At 59.5% G+C, this 21,239-nt stretch overlaps 2 protein-coding genes across 3 annotated transcripts in view; both read right to left on the reverse strand.

Moving 5' to 3' along the window:
• Positions 1-1,140: 1,140 nt before the first annotated feature.
• Positions 1,141-5,184, reverse strand: SLC27A3 (solute carrier family 27 member 3). Its single transcript, XM_002715490.5, has 10 exons — positions 4,352-5,184; positions 3,900-4,109; positions 3,578-3,736; positions 3,064-3,188; positions 2,650-2,844; positions 2,453-2,543; positions 2,148-2,346; positions 1,841-1,938; positions 1,626-1,756; positions 1,141-1,459 (listed from the first exon to the last, which is right to left on the reverse strand). The coding sequence occupies exons 1-10, from the start codon at positions 4,983-4,985 to the stop codon at positions 1,283-1,285; spliced, it is 2,019 nt and encodes a 672-aa protein (XP_002715536.3). The 5' UTR covers positions 4,986-5,184; the 3' UTR covers positions 1,141-1,282.
• A 1,089-nt stretch (positions 5,185-6,273) lies between these two features.
• The window catches only part of INTS3 (integrator complex subunit 3), a 41,307-nt gene continuing 26,341 nt past the window's right edge, over positions 6,274-21,239 (reverse strand). For both annotated transcript variants that reach the window (XM_070077691.1, XM_002715494.5), the window contains exons 10-30: positions 20,396-20,587; positions 19,446-19,533; positions 18,896-18,975; positions 18,431-18,522; positions 17,983-18,089; positions 17,132-17,251; positions 16,673-16,802; positions 16,244-16,298; positions 15,901-16,004; positions 15,378-15,422; positions 15,091-15,210; positions 13,436-13,589; positions 11,055-11,123; positions 10,303-10,378; positions 9,775-9,888; positions 9,417-9,465; positions 8,250-8,417; positions 7,921-8,021; positions 7,660-7,732; positions 7,071-7,227; positions 6,274-6,945 (exon numbers count right to left, since the gene is read on the reverse strand). In XM_070077691.1, coding sequence (XP_069933792.1) covers positions 6,868-6,945; positions 7,071-7,227; positions 7,660-7,732; positions 7,921-8,021; positions 8,250-8,417; positions 9,417-9,465; positions 9,775-9,888; positions 10,303-10,378; positions 11,055-11,123; positions 13,436-13,589; positions 15,091-15,210; positions 15,378-15,422; positions 15,901-16,004; positions 16,244-16,298; positions 16,673-16,802; positions 17,132-17,251; positions 17,983-18,089; positions 18,431-18,522; positions 18,896-18,975; positions 19,446-19,533; positions 20,396-20,587 — 2,172 coding nt within the window. In that variant the 3' untranslated portion in view covers positions 6,274-6,867. The remainder of the gene's footprint in view (positions 6,946-7,070; positions 7,228-7,659; positions 7,733-7,920; positions 8,022-8,249; positions 8,418-9,416; positions 9,466-9,774; positions 9,889-10,302; positions 10,379-11,054; positions 11,124-13,435; positions 13,590-15,090; positions 15,211-15,377; positions 15,423-15,900; positions 16,005-16,243; positions 16,299-16,672; positions 16,803-17,131; positions 17,252-17,982; positions 18,090-18,430; positions 18,523-18,895; positions 18,976-19,445; positions 19,534-20,395; positions 20,588-21,239) is intronic.

Genomic DNA, 21,239 nt, shown 5'->3' on the forward strand with positions numbered 1-21,239 from the left:
TTTTGTTCGGTGCGTCCTGTGTGTTGACGGCGCATCTTGCCCTGGCCACTCGTCAAGTTCTCAGTAGTCACATGCGGTGAGTGGCTACCACGCCAGACCGTGCGGGTTGTAGATGCAGTGAAACAGGAAGTGTGAAGAAAAGAGCCGTGTGTGTGTGTGACTCCACAGGGAGGGGTGGCCTGCGAGGCCTCTGCGGGGTCAGGCTCGGGAGAGCAGCTGCAGGGGGTGCCTTCGCACCTGGCCCCTGGCCTGCCTGGCCGTGCTGTCTTCCTGGGGCAGATGAGAAGGTGAGCAGTGAGGGACACTGCTGGTGTACCAGGCCACCACACCTCGGGGAGCGTGCGCCTCGCCAGTCTCCCAGCTCTGAGCTTGCAGGGGGGAGCGGCAGGGTTGGCAGCGGCGATGTGAGCCTGGCAGGGGAGTGCGTGCGCTGACCACTCACCCCGGGGCTGAAGGGGAAAGGTGACCCAAGGGGAGGCACAGAAAACGCTGGGACTCACAGCTTGCAACAGAGGGCAGCCGGAGTGTCACCATTTAAAGCTTCCGAATGATGGCTTTTCTCCAGGCATCGTTCAGGGCCAAGGAGAGGCCTTCTTCCTGTCGAGCCACCCACAGGGAGCCTCTGGGCCAGCCTGGGGGCCCCGGCTGGCAGTGTCTGACCACGTCGGGACACAGCGGAAAGCTTAGGGGTTCAGCAGGCTGAGGGCCCCCACTCCCTCCCTCACTGGCCTCTCAGAGCTGGGGGTGGGCAGGGGGCATCAGGAGTCCACCCCCTCCCCAAAGCAAACCTTGGTTTGGCCCATCCGGGCCTTCACGGTGCCCCACCCACCCCTGGTGGCCACAGGCGCAGTGCATCCGTGTGCCTAGGCGGCCGGGCCCACCCCGTGTCCTGCTGCCGCCCAGACTGAGCCCCAGGGCCCTGCACTTGAATAAACCCAGGGCAGGAAACAGGCATAGCCAGCTGTCAGGGGTCTCTCCAAGGGCCAGGGCCAGAAGGGGTGGCCTGAGGGGAAGACCACCCAGGGCCAGTACTGGGCTCAAGCCCACACAGAGGGCATGAGTGTGGGGGCCATGGCTCTGCACCGGGGGAAAGCTTCGGAGCGCAAAGCCTGTCCCCCGCCAGACAAAGAGGAGGGACGCTGTGGCAAGCAAGCCAAACTGGCTCTGGCTGCATTTATTACAAAACAATGGCTGTACGTCTGGAGTAGAAAAAAGATCCCTGATGGCCCCGGACGGCAACGGCGCCCACAGTCCCTGCCCCAGGCACTTGGGTTTGGCAGGTTCAGATGCGCAGGTCCCCAGCCAGCAGGGCGCTGTAGCGTGCAGGTGTGAGGGGCAGGTAGGCGCCCGCAGCCTGGTCCAGGACGTAGAGGGGGTCCGACAGGGCGCTCGGGTCAAAGCCCTCCCTGGTCATGCGGACCTTCTGCTGCTTGAAGGTCTCGGTGGTCTCCAGGGACGCCTGGGGGTGGAGGCAGGAGAGGGGGCTGACGGAGGAGGCATTCGGCCCGGCCCAGGGGGGAGAGATGGAGCGCGTGTGTCTGGGAAGTCCACAGAGGACCGGCTGGGGCCCCTGTACGGAGTCGGGAGACCCAGCGGGGAGGGGTGGGGACAAGAGCAGCGGTCACCTGGAGCCTTAGGAACCGAGGCCGGGCGTAAGGTGGCAAGTTCTCAGAGACGTGGGCGTAGAGATCCGCCAGGTCCAGAGTGTGGGGGGGACGCAGAACCAGAGCTGCCATCCCTGCCCTGCCCTCGTGCCCTGGAGGGAGGAAGGTGAGTGGGCAGGGTCAGCCCTCTCGTGCCTCACGCCCGGGGGGCACCCCCACCTTCCACGCCCAGGCACCTGGCACGGTGACTCCATAGACGTTGACCTCCTGGAGAAAGTCCAGGGCCTCCAGGACCTCCGCCACTTCGGTCGTGGCCACGTTCTCCCCCTTCCACCTGCAGGAGGGTCAGGGGCCAGGGCGGGGAGAGAAAGGCCGGAAGTCACAGGGGCAGCCTGAGACGGGCCGGGGCGCCGGGCAGGTGGGGAAAGGGGTCTGCAGATACCTCCTGACTGGACAAGGCCCTGGCCCAGCCCCAGCCCAGGGAGGTGAGGTCTCTGGGGTTTGGGTCACGGAGACCAGATCCAGGGGAGCATGGGCAGGTACCTGAAGGTGTCGCCGGTTCGATCATGGAAGCGGAGGAAGCCTTGGTCGTCGCACACCAGCAGGTCCCCGGTGTTGAAGAAAACATCCCCAGGCCGGAAGACATCGTGTAGCAACTTCCCCTGGGCCAGCTCCGGACCCCCGGCGTAGCCCAGGAAGGGGGACTGCGGGCTCACGGGGGCCACCAGCAGCCCTGGCTCACCTGGCAGAGTCACTGGGTCAGAGCCTCCTGCCCCCCACGCCACCCACCAAGTACAGCCCTCCTGGGCCAGCCTCACCACCCCTGCCCACCCAACCTGGGTGCGAACCTGGAGACGTGGCCACACAGTGGCCCTGGGCATCCCGAGTTGGCTCCCCTGTGGCGACATCACAGCGAATCAGAGAGAAGGGGAAGACGCGCTGGGGACGGGAGACCCAGCACGGGGTCACTCGCGCTGCCCAAGCCCCCTTCCCGCCGGCCTCCTGCTGCTGATGGGGCCTCAGCATCCCCCCCTCTGCCCCTCACCCTGTACAGCCAGGAGGCGCGTCCCACGGCGCCCCGCTGCCCTGTGTAGTTGAAAGTGGCCACGTTGCCCTCGGTCAGCCCGTAGGTCTCCAGCACCCGCAGGGGCCCGAAGCGTCGCACAAAGCGCTCCCAGGTATCTGCGCGCAGCCCGCTGCCCACTGCCAGCCGGACCTTGTGGCCACGCTCTGCCTCGGTCTGTGGTGGACGGGAGGGGGCAGGAGCTTCAACACGGAGCCGCCAGCTCCCCAGCGCCCAGCGCCCTGCCCACGCCTGTGGCCTCCAGTCCATGCTCGGAGCACCTGCAGATGGCCTCTACCATCCCGGGCTCCTCATCCGTTCTCTTCTTGCTGCTTCTCCCTCCAACTCCCAGACCGCGGCCTCCGTGCCCCCTGGCGCGCCCCCGCGCCCACGCACCGGGGGCTGGTTGACGAGGTACCGGCACAGCTCCCCGATATACTGGAACACGGTCACCCCGTGCCGCTGGCAGTCCTCCCAGAACTGCCCTGCTGAGAACCTGGACTTCAGCACCACCGTGGCCCCTGCCGGAGACGGGAACAGGAAGGAAGGGAGGAGGGTGAGAATGCGGGTGGAGCGGAGCCCCAGCTGCTCCTTCCTGGACACCCACGGCCATCGGCTCCCTGGGAAGGACCTGCTGCGAGCGACACCTTCGGCAGGTTGGCCGAGTCGCTCCTCTTCCTCTTCCCGCTTCCCATCCCCACACCCCCAACCCCAAGTCCCACTGCCCCTCTGATGCCGCAGTTCCTGGGGTTCCGGGGGGATGGCAGGCTTAGGTCTGAGCAGGCAGGGCTTTTGTTCCACACCAGGGGCCCTGCATCCTGCCCCCTCAACCCTGCCGACCCCAAAGGACTCAGAGCGCCCCCGGCCAGCACCCCACAGCAGGGGCTTCAACTCTGCTGCAGAGACTGACCGATGCCCAAGCAGCCCACGACGCCCAGCAGCGAGCCCGACATGTGGTAGAGTGGCAGGGCGAGGTAGATCACGTCCTCCGGGCGGGCGCCGCACAGCTGGTAGAAGCCCTGGCACTGCAGGATCTTCAGGTGGCTGATCCGAGCAGCCTTGGGGAGGCCTGCGGGGTGGGTGAGGGACAGGGAGGGCAGGGGCTGAGCCAGGCTGCCCCCTGCTGGAGAGGGGAGGATGTGCTGCTGGGATCGGCGGCCTCCCTGGGGGGTGGGAGGGGCGGTGCCTGGTCCCAGACGCCTGCCTCCCGCTGCCTGGTGTCCAGCCCTCACCCGTGGTGCCAGAGGTGAAGATGTACAGGCTGGTGTCTGCCATGCTCTGAGGGGCAGAGAGGTATCCCGGCACCGGCCCCTCCGCTTCTGCAGCTGCCCCGGCCAGGATATCGCTGATTTCCGCAGAATGGCTCACAGGGCCTGCAGCCCACAGCTGGAGGCCCATGGCCCTTAGCTCCGGCAGGTCAGGCTCCAAGGACTCCAGGAACTCTGGAAAGGGTGGGAAAGCACAGTCCCGCGGCTCTGCCACTACTCGAAAGGCTTCTCCCTTTTTAGCCCATTCCGCCATGGTCTGGGACCTGGAGAGCGACTCCCTGAGGATCCCTGGGGAACCAAGGATTCAGCCCCAGCCCTAAACCCCCGAGGCTCTCCTAACCCCGGAGTGATGTGCTCCGAGGCCCAGCGCTCAGACCCAGCCCGCCCCACCACGCCCCTCCCCGCGGCAGCCTTACCTGGCGCCAGCACCAGGGCGCGCGCGCCGCAGCTGCGGAGGCAGTGCAGAAGGGGGCCCCGGCGTAGGGCGCTGGGCACAAAGGCTGTGCGCAGGCCGGCTTTGGCTAGCCCGAACCAGAGCCACAGGAACTCTGGGCTGGCGGGGAGGAGCAGCGCCACGGTCGCCCCCGGTGCCAGACGGGCCGCACTGCACTCGGCAGGCGCCGGGCCGCTTCCGGCCGCCGTGTCTCGGGCGCTTTGCGCGCTCCGCTCGCCTTCCCCGGCGCTCTCTGCGCCGCGGCGGCCAGGTCCCTCATCCCAGCCTAGCGCACGCAGGAAAATGCGCGCAGCCCGGTTACTCTGACGCTCTGCCTCCGCGTAGCTGAAGCTCCGGGCGCCGTGAATGAGAAAGGTGTGCTCGCCGCGCTGCCGCGCCAGTTGTGCCAGGCGCCAAGCCAGGCTGCAGCCCCCCTCCGGACCTTCCCGGTCGGCGGCAGCCGCGGCCAGGGCGCGAGCTCGAAGAGCCCTTTTGCAACGCAGAGCGCGCACCGTGAAGGCCAAGTCTGCCGCGAGCCAGCGCAGCTGTGGCCAGGGGTGCAGCTTCAGCAGCAGCAGGGGCAGCAGCAGCAGCAGGGGCAGCAGGAGGGCAGCCATGGTCGGCACCGGTTCCAGCCTCCGGCAAACACCCCTCAGAGTCCCTTCCGAAGGACTGGGGCCGCTCGTGCTTGCTTCGAGACCTCTCTTTTCCGGGAGCGCGCGTGTGCGCGCTGGCACACGCCCCTTCCCACCCAGGCCCCCACCACTCCCCACGGGCGGGGAGCAGAGGCCCAGGGGGAGTGCGTGTAGGGGGCGGCCCCCGGCTCCCGGCCCTCCCCGCAGCCTACGCTCCGCCCTGGGCGCGCTCGCTCCCAGACAACTGCGGCCCGCACCCTACCCCGTCCTGGGCGGTGCTTGCGCCTTCCCTGAGCCCAAGGTCCTGTCCCCGTTTTGCGTGTTCTTTCTGTTCTTGGGCAGTTTAGGCATGGTCCGGCCTGAGCGCCGAAGCATTTGGAAGGAAATCCATCTTTCCCTCAGTATTTCTCATTTCTACCCGAGATGCAGGGGAACCACTGCTCTCCCAAAAAAAGTGAAGAGCTTGGTCTCTGGCCCATTCACTTCTGCAAGTCCCGGCACGCTGGCCAGATGCACGCCCCTCCAGCTGCCAGCAGCAGCAACCCCAAGGGGCGGGCGAGGGCCACGCGACGGCAGTAGGGGAAAGGTGGAGGCGCAGGCTGCCAGATCTCTGGGGAGGGGGGGCCACGCAGAGGCCCCTCCCTCTGGGCACGGGTACAATTACTGGGCCCAGCCAGCAAACGCTTTCCATCCTGGTTTTAATTGGGGTAGAGGAAACTGCGGAAGCAGAGGAAGGAAAAAAGAGGCCCCGGTTTCAGATTCAAAGGCAGGAGTAGCGGCTCCGAAGGAGGGGCGCGGGATCCTGCAGGCCGATGTGCAGGCCACACAGGACCTGCCCGCCCTCGGCTCAGCATCCCTCCCCTCAGCCCACCTCGTCGTCCCAGGCAGCAGGGGACCAAGGCACCACCAAGGCACTCCTGTGCTGGGGCCCCCCTCGGGGAAGGGGTGGTGCTCCGGCCCTGGTGGGTGATACCCCTGCCCCGCACACCTCTGCCCCAGAGCCAGGCGGGGACACCCCCACCCCCCACCCCCCGGGGCAGTCCTCCAGCAGCTGGCAACCACAGACCTAATCAATGGAAGTATGTCCAAAAATTAGCTTCTGGAAGCCTCTAGTTTCTTAGTAAGATGCAGTACAGACAGGGACATGGTGCCAGCGTGGATTTCTGCATGGACAGCTCGGGCCTGGCTCGTGCCCCGGGAAGGGGGAAGGCTGGGGGGGCGGCCTACGGCAGGGCGCCTTCTACACAGGCACGGGATACACAGGGACAAGGACGTTCTGGCTTGTTTTATTGTCATTTAAAAACAACTTTTAAAACACGATTATCTCTGCCAAAAGGAAAAAAAAAACCAGAACAGAACCAAGGAAATGGGACCATTTGAGGGTTCTGTGGAACACGCCTCTGGGACTCCCCTGGGCTCTGGCTCGGCTTCTGAGGTGCCAGCCCCAGCCCCAGGGTGTACCACGTGGTGTGGCAGCCTCCCTGTGGGGTTCCGTCCTACATGCTCGTGGCATGTGCCCCTGGTTACGCTGGGCCGCCTGGCCCCGTCAGACACCAGGTCATACTGGCGTGCACACAGTGACTCGGGTCTGTTCAGAGCAAACCGAGACCGGAATGGGGAAGCAGGAGCCACCCGAGCCTCTTCTCTCACCGCAGCTTTGGGAGGTGTGGGGGGGCAGGGGGCAGCCTCCAGCTTCGCTGACTGTGGGAGGATGGGAGCGGCCAGGCCGCATGGCAGCTCACCCCCGCCAGGCAGGGCTTCGGGGTGGGGACAGGGGCTCCCCTGGTCACCTCCTGGCCCCTATTAACCTCTGCTTCACCAAGAGGGGGCAGTCCAACTGGGGTAAGGGCGGGCAACACAGGCCTCAGTCACTGTCAGAACCCACTGCAGAGGACCCTTTCCGTTTCCGCTTGGTGGGCTTTGGCTTCGTGTCTTCTTCCTCCTGGAAGAGATTGGGGTGGGGGAGGGGAATGAGCAGCCAGCCGCTGCCCTGCCCAGCTCCCACTCTCGCCCCATGCACGGCCGTGGGCCGGGCTCCCACTCCCCCTTGCACCCCTGTGGGCCTACCGAAGCGCTGCTGGAGGCTGACTCCTCCTCGGCGTTGGGCGGCTGTGTGGCGTTCTTCCGGCTCCGAGGGCTGGACAGAGCTGCTTTCCTGCGACTCTTGGGCGGCTTGGCAGAGGAGTCCTCGTATTCCTCGGCCAGGGAGAAGAGGTCGCTGAACCTGAGGAGGAAGGCGCTCAGAGCCCGGCTCTTGGCTTGCTGCCACCTGCTGCCCTCCTCTCTGCCCCTGGCACAGGACTTACGCTAAAATTTACTTATTTTCAAGGCAGAGAGACAGTCTTCTACCTGCTGGTTGGCCTCCAAATGGCCACAACAACCAAAGGCAGGAAAGGAACTCTATCCAGGTCTCCCCGGTGGGTGCAGGAGCCCAAGTACTTGGGCCATCACCTGCTGCCTTCCCAGGCATATTAGCAGGGAGCTGGATTCGAGGCGGAGAGTTGAACCAGCACTCTGATACGGGCTGCTGGCGTTGTAAGCAACTACTTAGCCCAGTGCATCACCATGCTGGCCCCAGGGCCTTTGACCCCAGCAGGCCTCTCTCCTAGGCCTTCTCCCCATGACTTCCTAAGGCCCAAAGTGGGAGGAGCCTTACTTCATTTTGTGGGCTTCATCACAGCTCGCCTGGACATGCTGCAGCGCCTGGAGAATTGGGGTCTGGCTAAAAACTAGAGGCAGGAGGAAGGGAGAGCAGGAGGAAGAACAGTGAGCCGACTGGGAGCTTATTAAATAGCACCCAGGGGCTGCATTCCCCAAGGGGTTTGGGTTCCGGCCCCGGTGTCCTGCCCCTGCCCCTGCCCCTGCCCCTGCCCCGCTCGGGGTCTGAGAGGTCTTAGAGAGAGGCTGGGAGGCGTACAGTTCTGCTTGGTGTTGGTCAGGTTGAGTCGCAGACTGTCCAAGTGCTCCAGGATCTGCTCCAGTGTCAGCTGGGCCAGTTTGCTGCTGGAGCTCCGCAGGCTGCATGGAAGTCACAAGAGCCAGGCTGAGCCCCAGGGAGGGCCCAGCAGGACGGGATCCTCCCGCCGCCAGGTCTCTCCTCAAGATAGAAGCAGCTCCCGCGGGGAGCACCACAGGCCTGCAGCCACAGGGCCCAGGGGCACGCCTGTGAGCCTCCGACCACTAGGTGTCGCTCACACACCAGGCAGCGGCGGAGGGCGGCCCTGGGCTGCAGGGGCCCACGCCCACCTCTGCCTCTTGCGGGGGAGGCTGTTGTTCTTGATGAGCAGAGACTTGATGTGCTCCGCCAGCAGCTCGTCGTGCTTCATGCACCAGTGCCGCAGGATGCTGGTGGTGAACTGGTCGTCGGGGTGGCAGGGCCGGCTCAGCACCATCTTCACCATCTCCTCGCTGGGCCTGGGGGGGGCGGGGGCGGCGCTGGGTGCCAGCAAAACAGCTGGCCGCCAGCGGTTGGATCTCTCCCACTCACTGATTTCCCAAACGCCAGCCCCTACCCTGCCCTGCCTTGGAGTCCCATGACAGCTTCCTACTCTCACATCCCCTCACCCTCTTCTCTTTGGGCCAAGGAAGCCAGGAGACCAGAAGTGAGACTCCTGTTTCTGTGGCACGTGTGTGTGTGTGTGTGTGTGTGTGAGAGAGAGAGAGAGAGAGAGAGAGAGAGAGGGGAAGGAAGCCCACGACTCCTTCACTTCCCCCAGAACAGTCCGGAAAAGGAAATGGGCCCAGCAGGCAGGAGGACAAGCAGGAGGTGTGGGCGCTCCCCAGCCCTACCCTGCTGCAGCCTGAGGTGGGGCGGTGGCAGGGCTGTGAAGGGAGAGTCCCCCATGGCCCTCTGAACCTGCCACTTCTCAGACACTGGACCACGTCCAGTCCCCCAGGCGAGAGAAAAGGTGGAAGGCAGGCAAGCAGGAAGGAAAAGCCACGCGGCTGTTGCCGCATTCATCTGGGGGTGCTGCTGGAGCAGTGCGATGCAGACAGGCCTCTGCCGCTCACCCTCCACACAGGAGTGCAGTGGGCCCCGCTGGCTCTGCTCTGCGCAGGCCAAGGGGCAGGACGGTGGCGGCCCTCTACGCTGACCCTTCCTCCTCTTGGATTAGCCTGTGGTGGCCTGCAGGAGGGTGGGGGTGGGGCTGGAGAACTGCTGTGGCAGCAGGAAACAGGGATGTCCGGTCCCCACCTCCAAGGGCAGCTCCTGGTGGGCAGGGGGTGAAGTTAAGAGGAAGCTCGGATCCCATGGGAGTTACTTATTTGTAAGTCACACTGGGGGAAGGGCAGAATGAGCAGGCGTCAGTGATAGGAGAGAGCAGAGCGAAACAAGCAGGATGGGGCCTTAAAAGCACAGTGTCTCTTGAAATACTGGGTCGGGGGTTCCAGAGCCCCCACGGTGGGACTCACTTCTCTCTTCGGAGCTGAAGCAGCAGGCAGGACAGGGCCTCTGGGTGCTCTGTGGGGGAAAGAACAGAGGCTGCTCAGCGAGTACAGCATTCTGGGAAGGACTCGGGGTGCCTCTCCATCCTGACCAACAGCTGCTGGAAGGAGCAGCCAGTCCCAGACGGGACCCAGCCCCATGCCTGGCTCACAGCGAGCTGCAGGGCTCATCTCACAGGCAGAACTGATAGACTGGGGCTTGCCTGTCTGCATGCTGGTGGGAGGGGAGCGGAGGGCCCGGGGCGCATGCTCAGACGCCTCTGCCTTGCCCTGGCTGGCCAGGGGTGCCTTCTCCCCCACACTCCCAGCCCACAAGCAGACTCACCTTTATACTTGAGGTGCTGCAGGATGGGGATGATGGTCTCCAAGGGGATGTTGTGGGCCAGGAACAGCTGCCAGGCACAATACTGCTCAAAGGTTTCCCAGTCTAGGCTTTGGACTGAAGAAAAAACAGCAGCATCCGTCTCCGTCTCCCTCTCCCTCACTCACTCACACACACACACACACACACACAGAGCTAATCCATTGGGACTACCAGAACCCTAAGTAGAGACAGTACAGGAGTAGGGACAGTAACCCCAAATCTAGACTTTTCTCATTCCACACAGTGCTCATTTCCAACATCTTCACACAGCTTCCATGTTCCCTCAGCCACGGTTGGAGGGGCAGAGCTAAGTCTCCATTTTACACAGCAAGAAGCAGAGATCCGGAGAGACACTGCCCAGGGCACAGAGCAGAGTGGCGTGGTGTTCCGCCCGGACTTCCCAGCCCCAGAGCCAGCCTCCACGCTACTGACAACACACGGGGACTGCCCAGCTCCTCTCCCACATCTCTGGACGGTCTGGCCACTTACTAAGTATGTTGAGGACTGAGTCTTTCCGAAACATGACCAGGTTCCCCATCATCACATGGCAGACCAGCTCCTGGAGCTGAGGAGCAGAAGGAAGGCAAAACAATTAGCTCTGTGAGAAGCCAGGAGGCCAGCATGGAGGGAGAGGCAGGAGGGCCCACGAGAGGAAACGAGAGGAGTGAAAATCAAGCTGACAGGGACAGGGAGCAAGCGGCAATGAGGAAGGCTGCGTCTCTCAAGGATGACGGAAGAACCACAGTTTTCTCCGGGGCAAAAACATCCATGGAGACTCCTCCCCACAGCCTGATGGCAGAGGGAGACTGGGCACCTGTTGCAGCTGGCCTGAATCTGGGCCCAAGGAGGAGGTGGCCAGGCCCTGCACCGAGAGGTGGGCAGGGCAAAGGCAAGGCAGGACTGCTGAGGGCTGAGTCCCCCGTGTGTGGTGGGAACGGAGTGGAGGGGAATACAAAAGGGACCCAGTTCAGACCTGAGATGGGCTTCCGCCATCTCTCGGGGCCTGTGCAAGGAGAAAGGGCAAGGGGAAGGCCTGTTGACAGCTAACAAAACAACCCCCTGAACTTCTCATGTGCATACAGGGGTGCCCAAAGCACATGGAGGATAGGAGAAACCACATAAGGAAAGTGCCTGGAGGCAGAGTGTGCCTACAGAGCATGTGGGTCAGGAGAGGAATCAGGCCCGGACGCCTCGGTCCTGCTTTCCAGGCTCTTCTGGGGGTGTCAGAGCTCACTGCTCACCTGGGCAGAGTCTATAACAGCCACGATCATGTTCAGCAGCTCCCCACTCCTCAACGTCTCATCTGGAAACTAGACAGAAAAAGAGGCAGATGAGGTGGACCCCTTGACTTTTTTCAAGATTGATTTATGGATGTGTGTATATATATTTATTTACTTGAAAGTCTAAGTGATGGGGGGAGGGGGGAGAAAGACAGATACTGAGACCTTCCACCTGCTGGTTAACTCCCCATGTGGCCACAATGGCCAGGGCTGAGCCAAGTGGAAACCAGAGCCAGGAGCTCCATCTGGGTCTCCCATTTGGGTGTCAGGAGCCCAGACACTTGGGCCATCCTCCGCTGCTTTCCCGGGAACATTAGCAGGGAGCTGGATTGGGAAGAGGAGCAGCCAGGACTTGAACTGATGCTCACATGGGATGCTGGGATCCCAGGCAGCGGCTTAACCTGCTGTACCAGCCCCTGAGCCCTTGACTTTTTTTTTTATTTGACAGGCAGAGTTACAGACAGTGAGAGAGAGAGAAAGGTCTTCCTTCCGTTGGTTCACTCCCCAAATGGCCACCACAGCTGGCGCTGTGCCGATCTAAAGCCAGGAGCCAGGTGTTTCTCCTAGTCTCACATGTGGGTGCAGGGCCCAAGCACTTGGCCATCCTCCACTGCCTTCCTGGGCCACAGCAGAGAGCTGGACTGGAAGAGGAGCAGCCGGACTAGAATCTGGTGTCCATATGGGATGCTGGCGCCGCAGGCGGAGGATTAACCACGTGAGCCACGGCGCCGGCCCCGAGCCCTTGACTTTTACTCACAACACGATCCCCTACTTCCCTATCACATGCTCAGGGTCTGGCTGCACCAAACATGGTACTAACAAAACCCTGAGCACTCACCCAACAGCTACGAAGGTGGCAATCCAGTCTTACAGCCCTCAAGTTTTACCAATTGGTTATTTAAATTTATTTTTTAATTATGTGAAGGGCAAGAGAGACAGGACAGAGAGCCTCCACCCACTGGTTCACTCCCTAAATGCCCACATCAGTTGGTATAAAGACAGGAGCCTAAGACTCAATCTGGGTTTCACACGGGTGGCAGAGCCATCATCTGCTGCCTCCCAAGGTGCACATCAGCAGGGAGCTGGATCAGTAGTGGAGCCAGGACTTGAACCAGGCATTCTGATACGGGATGTGGGCATCCTGGGTGTCGTCTTAATCACTGTGCCCAATGCCTGCCCCAAGTTTTGTGATTTGTGCAAGCATACCATGAGGGGTATTGGTGTACAGGGATGGAGGTGTGTGTTAAGGAAAGGAGTGGGAGCTACGCAGAGATAAGAGGGAGCTAAGGCCGGCGCCGTGGCTCAATAGGCTAGTCCTCTGACTGCGGCGCCGGCACACTGGCTTCTAGTCCCGGTCGGGGTGCCAGATTCTATCCTGGTTGCCCCTCTTTCAGGCCAGCTCTCTGCTGTGGCCCGGGAGTGCAGTGGAGGATGGTCCGAGTGCTTGGGCCCTGTACCCCATGGGAGACCAGGAGAAGCACCTGGCCCCTGGCTTTGGATCAGCGCATTGCGCCGGCCACGGTGGCCAATGGAGGGTGAACCAATGGCAAAAAGGAAGACCTTTCTCTCTGTCTCTCTCTCTCACTGTCCACTCTGCCTGTCAAAAAAAAAAAAAAAAAAAAAAGAAAAAAAGAAAAAAAAAGAGGGAGCTGAAGGGGACTGGACATGATGGCTGGTTCTGTGTGGGCATAGCAGAACACCAAATACCTGCATCCCAGCAGCGAAGGAATCCTTTCTATGCTGACCCTCAGTGAACAGAGAGAGCTGTGGAGACTGTTTGTCTGAGGGGTGTGTGGCGGCAGGCAGGGCCCCATCTGGAGTGGGAAGGAGTGAGGAGAGGGAGGTGCCTTGGGTTTGGCATCTGAGCTTCTCCCCCCACCAGTGCATGGCTGAGCTCACAGTTCCTCCCGTCAGGCCTACACCCTGGGCCCCAGTTTCCCAATTCCTGGGAACTGTCACCAAGAGAAGGAAGAGCTGCTACTTCCTCTTTTATCTTGGTTCCTAGCAAAGCTTTTCCGTGAACCAGGGGGAAATGAAAGCGAGCTTCTACCACACAAATCCTGGTCTGTGGGAACCATCAGAGAGAATCTAAGGTGAGCTATCAGAGGAAACCCGAGCTTAGGGGCTCTGTCCTGAGGCCAAAAGATGGACTGAAGCTGAGGAGTCAAATATGTAGGCCCAGACTCCAACTCACCCTGCTAAAGCAGAGGAGAGGCCAGCCGTGGTGTGGGGAGCAATGGAGCTAAAGTGGCTCGGGGTCACATGCCATGCTCAGAGCCTGCACTGAGGTGGCCAGTCTCCTGGGAGCCCTCGCCCAGCACAGATGCGGCTGCAGCACTGACCTCTGTGTAGATGGAAGGGGTGAGGTGGCACAGCAACCGCACGTCGTCCTCCTGGCAAGCCTTCATGTCCATCATCAGGCAGGTGTGCAGGTCGCCCAGCTGCGTGGCCTGAGCAAATGACTCGTACAGGTTCATCTTCCCTGCCGCGGCTTTGCTGCAAGACCGGTTGGGATGAAGTTAGCAGCTGGCCCCCAAGCCCCAAACTTCAAACACTCCTGAAGGAGACCCCCCACTCCAGAATCCCCAGATTCCCCATGCTGATCTGTCCCATGTCCCTCCCCTGTTTTCCCCCAGGGCCTTCACAATTTATGCGGCAACCAGGGGACATTCTCCTTTGTCCCCACCCTTCCCAGGGCTCCAACCAGGATTAGTGAAGCTGCTGACTAATGAGAGTCAAGATGAGAGAGGGAATGCTCAGGCCAAGCTGCACAAGGTTTCTCTCTGGCTGTCTGGGCTCTAACCCAGAAAATGCCTCACAATGCATATAAAACTAACTCAAGATAGCTTACAGGCCTAAATGTAAGACTTGAAATCACACAATTCTCAGAAGAAAACACAGGACACCAAAGGCCCATGTAGCCAATGAAGTAACTGGTAGATCTGATTTCAGAAACATTGAACACTTCTGTATTTCAAAAGATGCCATTAAAAAGGTGAAAAGGCAATCTGCAGAATGGGAGAAGATATTTGCAGATCGTGTATTTGGTAAAGGACTTGTATTCAAGATATATAAAGGGCTCTTAAAAGGATCTAGAAAGACTTCTCTCCACAGAAAATGCACAAATGGCCGGTAAGCACATGGCAAGCCATGCGACATCAGCCTCAGTGAAATGCAAAGGAAAACCACACTGAGACACCAGGTTACACCGCCCGGGACAGACGTTGGGGAGCAGGCGGAGGAATGAGGACTGTCACCCGTTTCCGAAGGGAATGTAAAACGGCTGCGGTCTCCCTGGGAGCCAGTCTGGTGGCCTCTCAGCAACACAGAGTGGGTTGCTGCGGGACCTCCCAGACAAGGCTGCTGTTCTCCTGCCGTCCCGGCTGTGTTCCCAGGCCATGAGAGCTTATGGTCCACACGGAAACTTGTACATGGATGCTCACAGCAGCCCGAGACAGGAAACAACCCAGTGTCCACCACCAGCCAAACAAAATGTGGTCTATGCACACACTGGACTACTTTTGCTCACAGAAAGAAAGGACTGACACCTGCTACGACATGGTTGAACCTTGAAACATGTTAAGTGAAGACAGCTGAGTCACAAAAGAACGCGCAGTGCGTGGTTCCATTTACACAAACCATCGGATTGGTGAGCCTATAGAGGCAGAGAGCAGAGGAGTGGACGCCAGGGACTGGGAGACACGGAGGATGGGAAAGTGGCCGCTAACACGTACGCATGGGGTTTCTTTCCAGGAGGACAGAAATGTTGTGCATGAGAGAAGAGTACCAGCTACAGAACTCTGTGAGGGTACTATAACCCACTCGGCTGCACACTTCACACAGCTGACTTGGATGGTGTGTGCGTTCTACCTCACTAAAGCTGCTGTTTAAAAATAAACACTTGAAGGTCCTGGTGATGACAGCCAAGGAGCCAGTGTGAGCAGTGGGGCTTTCCCGGGTGCTTCCTGCCCCTTTCGAGTGTGGGGGCCATGCCCACCTGGCCCTCAGATAGTAGAGCAGGTGGTAGCCAATCTTGGGCTGCTTCTGATACAGCTCAGAGAGGAGGTCCAGGAGCAGAGAGAAGCTGCTGTTGTCTTCCTGCATCTGGCACAGGTTCCTGGAGGTGGAGAACAGAGGAGAGGGCTCGACTTCACCAAGGACACACTCCCCTGGGCAGCTTCTGGGCTGACGTGAGCTGTCTGTGCCTGCTGCAGTCCGCCTCCTTCCTGGAAAGGGAGGCCCATTACCCCAGGACAAGAGTGCATGTGTGTGGACGGGGCTTACCTGAATATCAGGTAGAGAGGTTTCCCGACAGACTCCTCCAGGGACCTATGGGAGGAGGGTTACACATGAGCAGCCATGTGTGTCGGGGGGAGGGGCTGCAGGCAGAAATTAGGGAGGACCAGCTTGAGGCAAGGTGCTGCCTGCTTCTTTTCTGCCCCGGAGCCTTGGTAACAGCAGAGACAGGCCCTCACATGGAGCCCCCGTCTGCTGTGCTATCCCCACTAAAGGTGAGACTCCCGCCCTTCAGGCAGAGGCCAGGCCAGGGCCCCATCCACTGGGAGCAGCAAAGGCTGGGGCTGTGAGGCTTGGCAGCAGAGGCCAGAAGCACAGGGAGGAGATACTAACCCACCGCCCCGGGAGCCCCAGCCCTCAGCAGGCAAAAGTAAACACATGCTTAAATGCATCAGCATATGTGAGCATGAAGCGAACAGATTATTTTTAAGTTCACAGCAACAGCCTATTGGACTTGGCTCTAAGAGCAGCCTGTGGCTCCTAAGGCCCGGGGTCAGCAAATGAGCCTTACTCCTCCGTGATCTCCTCCGGCAGCACCTCCCCACGGAAGTGGGCCTTGAAGAGCTCCTGTAGGCAGGAAGCCAGCACAGACAGCTGCTCCGAGTCAAAGTCTTCCTGGGGGGGGGGGGAAGACAAAGGAGGGTGACTCCTGCCCCACTCCTCCAGAGCCTTGGGATCATCTGCTTCTACCTCTAGGATAAACAAGCTCCCCACCCTGTACCTCCCATCAGCTGGGACCCACATGGCGGAGGAGGGTAAAGGAGGAAAGTCAGTTCCCGGGGAGACATCTGTGGGGGGCTCTGAGTTGGGCAGGCTGGGCTGTTTCCTCCCTAAGGGACTGGGTTCTTCCTCACCTCTAGGACCTGGTCCACGATTTCCTGCATGACCTCACACTGGGCTTCCGTATCACTGCAGTGCACAAGCGAGAGGAAATCCCAGGGATGTAAATGATAGCCGAGGGCAGGACACACGCCCAGAGCACTGAGCACCAGCACACTCACACGCACAGACAGAACAATGGAGCTCCGTGTCAGACACGGCGGAGATGGCAGGGCTGGGCAGCTCTGGGGCAGCATTTCTGCTCTCTGGGCAGAGGCCCAAGGAAAAGGGAAATCCCCATCAGTCCTACTTGGGTTCTCCCAGAGTCTATGGAGAGGGACCCTGAGGAGTTAGGACATGAGGCCAGCCCACTCACAACCCATGTTCCCCAGCACAAACTGCACCGTCCGGCCATGCAGTGGAGCCTCGCTGGACTCCGCGGCTGCCATGGGGTCTGCACCCACCTCCCCTTCTGGAGCTGGAGCACTTTGTCCCTGAGGGACTCATCCAGCTGGTCAAGGTAAGGGGTGATATCAACCGGCTCCTCCACCACCGTCTCCTTGATAGGGTGGAAGCGGAACTCTCTCTTCTTTCCTGAGAGGAGTGAGTGAGTGCGGGAGGAAGTCAGTCTGCCCAGAAGCCAGCCAGAGACAGTCCCCTTGACCCCCGTGTCCCTGCCTCGCACACCTGCGGCATGTGCCTGCTTATTTAGGGCTGTGCGAGTGCCTAAAGCCTCTCCCTGACTACGCACGGGCCCAGGAACCAGTTCTTCCCTTCTTGGTCCCACACTGTTAAGTACAGACTCTGCACCCAGAGTCCCATCCAGGAACCCTAAAAACGAAACTTTACCGCAGAGAGGCTGCTCCTGGGGACTGCTCCTCCCAGGGCGCCTCACCCTGAACCACCCTGGCTGCCAGCCTCACCCTTGCTGTTGAGCTCCTCCTCGTCATCGCTGAAGGCCGCCTCTGCATTGTCGTAGCAACCTTCGTCCTTGTCCGACAGATGGTTGTCCATCTCCATGGAAACTGGCTCCTCAATTTTGACTTGGGAGTAAAGAGAACATCTGTGTCCTCTAGCACGCCCCGTGCTTCTGGGACGGGGAGACTGGAGGGCACGTTGGGGAGCCTGGAGCCCTATGACCTAGACGGAGGACTGGCTCTGGAAAGACAAACATCTTGTCCTCACAGCTTCCAGACCCTGCAGTGGGATGGCCCCAGGGATCAGAGCAACACAGGGCAGGACTCTTCTCTGCTCAGCTCAGGATCAGCGAGGACAGTGAGGCTGGCAATGGTCCCCAGTGCACATTAATGCAAGACCATGTTGGGAGGCACTGCTTTGCTCTGCTTACTCCCCATTCCAAAACAAAAAGCGTGTGTATGTGTGTGTACGGGAGGGAGATGGCAGTCTGGAGTCAGAAGCAAGGCTTGAGACCCACCATGACAACCCCTTAGGGCTGGGAAGACAAGAGAATGGGCAGTGTCAAGGCAGAGACGCACATTCTGCAAAAGGCTTCTCCCTACCGAGAAATCATTCAGGGAGAAAAAGAAGAGTTAACAGAAAGGTCAGTGAAGGTCAGGGAAGATGAGAAGAAGTGAGAGAACCAAGCGCCAACATAAAAATGAAGGAGATGAAACGGGGAAAGATAACCGAGATGAACAGTGTCACAGCGGCGCGGAGCCACGCGGTAACAACCTCCTCAACAAGGCTCAGGCTGGAGAGCCTGGGAGGCCTCCTCCCTCTTCTAACACAAGTGACAGCATGGCGGCGGGCATACCTTCCACTGGGGGGGACGGTGAGCTGCAGAACTCAGGAAACTTCTCTCTCAGCATTGCCCGCAGTTCCTTGTCCAATTTAGGGTTGTCAAACAGGGGAGCCAAGTGTCTAATGGAGAACACAGATCAAAGTCAACATCAGAGCCCTCATTTCCAACTCACCACGGAGTTTAAGAGAGGTCTAAGCCCCATCAGTATAGTGTAGCCATTCCCAGATCCTTGGAACAGAAGGCATCTGAAGCCCTCTGTAATACAAACATGAGAGAGCAATTTCTCTAGAGGTGAAGAGCACACGGGCCAGCAGTCTGTGGAGCAGTGTTCTTTGTACCCATCCAGGGAAAGGGCCAGGAGCACAGTGGCAGTATCTGGGTAGGCCTGACCTGCCAGCAGCTGGACCTCAGGAAACCTGGGCACACAACCCTACCCCAACCTTGCCCAGAAAGTCCTTACGCCAAGACCCGCTTCTCCACGATGTGGTTGAGGGAGGAAAAGACACCCTGCCGCACGTGGCCCTCCAACGGCGGATAGAAGTTGGGAATGATCTGGAAGGGAGGAGAGGAGGAAGGAATGGGCACAGAACTCTCCATCCAGAATGTTCTGGATGCAGCTCTGGTTTTGATCAGGGGACGCTGGGGATATGGCTGCAGACATGACACAGGGTTCTTGACTATTCCAGGCTACTGAAATGGAAAACTCTCCTCTATGAGACTGGACTCTATAGACCTGGAGACATCATCCCTGCAGCTGAGAAGCCCCCTGGAGAAGTGGAAATGTGGAAGGGAAGTGTTCACTAACTTGGGGACAGGACCCACAAGCACAGGCAAGGGGCACCAGGAAGACTCATTCTGGGAGACTGGGGGACATACTTCACTCTGCCCGGTCAGGAATGGGGAGAAAATGGGCGCTGGCACTCACACGGCACATGAAGTCCAGGAGTGTGGCAGTGATGGCTGGGTGGGGCTTCATGGAGTGATGCATGACCAGGATGGCTGGTTCTAGGGAAGGCAGAATTAAGGGGCACCCCCCCCATCAGGCAGCCCCTGGGGAATGCCCCATCTGTCTCCCCGCCCCCGTTCCCTCTGAGCTGTAGACACAAGAGCAGACAGCCCCTCTAACGGCTCAGCCCTCCTCTCCCTTGTCTCCCAGCGTTCAGCTTGGAGAAGGGAGGTGGGGGAGGTAAAGCAGGCTGTGGGTGAGCCTCTTCCTTGCCTGCTCCCCTTCCCCCCCACCGCCTGCTCTGAAGTCCAAGCACAAGGCTGTTGGGAGAAGGGGGTGGAGTGATGGCTTGGCCTCATCAAAGCGATTTTCCTTCTGGGTCAAGGGAGACTGATGAGGAATGGCGGAACTGCTCCCAGATAAGCTGCCTCCACTCCAGGCAGCACTGCGATTTATGAATGCCATCACCAGGACAAGGCAGTGGGGCTTGGGGGTGGGGCAGTGGCATGGCCCGGTCTCAGTCACATACCTATGTTCATAATGCTGTCTTTGTCTGGGCTAAAGAACAGCCAGTCGTAAAACAAAGCCAGCTTGGCATTAGAAGCAGCAACATTAGACTGGAAGAGAGAAGGGGGAAACAGAGCTGGTTTCATCAAATCAGCCCCCTGCCCTTGGGAGGCCCAAGGCAGATTTCAGGCCCCTTGGCTGATCCTGGTGGAACCCCACAGGGGTAGGGGAACCCATCTGTGTTGTATGAGTGGCCCTGTAGTCTCACCCACCAGGGGCACCGGGGCTGTCCTGGGTCCTTCAAACTCCAGAAGTACACATCCTTGATCCCCACCAAGGGAAACCCTTAGACTGTGGACTGCATTGACCACCCAGAGCTGACAGGCACACTCCTGACAAGGGGATCCCAAGAGGGCCTGTTGTCTTATCTGAGTCAGCGCCAAGGACCCAGGCAGATGGGGAAGGGAGAACCCCATCACAAGAGGTCAGGTGTCAGCCAGGTGCCAGCCAGGTGCCAGAGAACAGCTTCCCACCCCAGGCACAGGGAGGAGCCGCTTTCTTCCCTGTGCCTTCACTACATGTGGAGAAGGAAATATCTAAAGCTGATGCCAAAAGGCACAGGGCTGAGGGTCTAAAGAATGCCCACCCTGAATCTGAGGAAGGAACAATTCACAGGAATAACTATGTCCGGCAGATGCCTCAGAGATCCAAGCTTTGGGGGTTGACACTAATGTGGTAGATGAACCCATTCAACTCCAACCCCAGGTGGGAAATCATGAGTGAAACTAAACTTCTTGAGAGATAAAAGGAGGTGGGGCAAAAGGATGAACTATTCAGGAGAACCACAGGGAAGGAAGGACCTTGAGGGGTCAGATGGCCCCGGGGCATCCAGACGCAAGGAGATAAGGGGAACATGAAGGAAGAGGCGCCTTGGCCACACTGTGTCCTCCACCCTAAGGCCTAGCTGCTCACCGTACATGTCGTCAGGAGCCAACCAATGATGGCCCATCGGGGCAAGATATCTGAACTCAGCACTTCATTGGAAGGGTGGACTACCCCACAGATGTAGCGAATGAGGTCACAGCGCAGGGACTGACTATCTGGAGTCGACAGGTACTGGCGCTGGAACCAATCCTGATACCGCTTTTGTTGACCGAACCGCACCTGGGAGAAGGGAAAGTTGGGAAAAAAAACTTGGAAGCAAGGGCGGGGTCCTGGGCAGAGGAAATGAGCACCATTCAACTCCGGCCTGACCCCTACCTCTGTTTCTTCCCACCACTACTCATTAGCTCATCCTGTCTCTTAAGACTTCCCTCCTTTGGGAGGACGTCTTGATTTTAAAAAACGCTCTAGTCTTTCTAGTTTGCCTTGCATGCCAGTGTTGCAAACACTCTCGCTGCTGTATCTGATGCCACATTTATCCCTACCTGCAGCTGCACTCCATGTCTGGCTCCTTCCTCCTGTACCAGTCACTAATTCTCCAGGCGTAAGGACACTTTTCCATTTCCCTGAGCCACTGGTAAATGGCAGGGAAAGTGCCTTCAGAGCAGGAGCTGAGCCTGTTCAGCACAGACAGCTCCCTGACACCAGATGACCTAACTGGACCAGTATCTACGGCACACACTCTCCAAATCTTACTGTAAGCCCAGCCCCTACACAGACCCTAAATGGTTACAAAATACAACACTAAATAAGGAGAAAGATCCAGTTTTCCTCCTCTTCCCCTATCAGAACAATCAACCAAAACAGAGCAGAAAGGGAAACAAAAAGATAACATCTAGACCAACGCTGTCCAACAAGACTGCAATGATGGTGG

Source organism: Oryctolagus cuniculus, chromosome 7 (assembly GCF_964237555.1).
Source record: "Oryctolagus cuniculus chromosome 7, mOryCun1.1, whole genome shotgun sequence".
Taxonomy (NCBI): Eukaryota; Metazoa; Chordata; class Mammalia; order Lagomorpha; family Leporidae; genus Oryctolagus; species Oryctolagus cuniculus.

What these genes read in the sequence shown, in the direction of transcription:
- SLC27A3 (XM_002715490.5), bottom strand. Translation starts at nt 4,985, where the DNA reads ATGGCTGCCCTCCTGCTGCCCCTGCTGCTGCTGCTGCCCCTGCTGCTG. An exon ending in CTATGGAGTCACCGTGCCAG is followed by an intron (nt 1,757 to 1,840) that starts GTGCCTGGGCGT and finishes TCCTCCCTCCAG; the next exon opens with GGCACGAGGGCAGGGCAGGG. An exon ending in CTCGGTTCCTAAGGCTCCAG is followed by an intron (nt 1,460 to 1,625) that starts GTGACCGCTGCT and finishes CTCCACCCCCAG; the next exon opens with GCGTCCCTGGAGACCACCGA.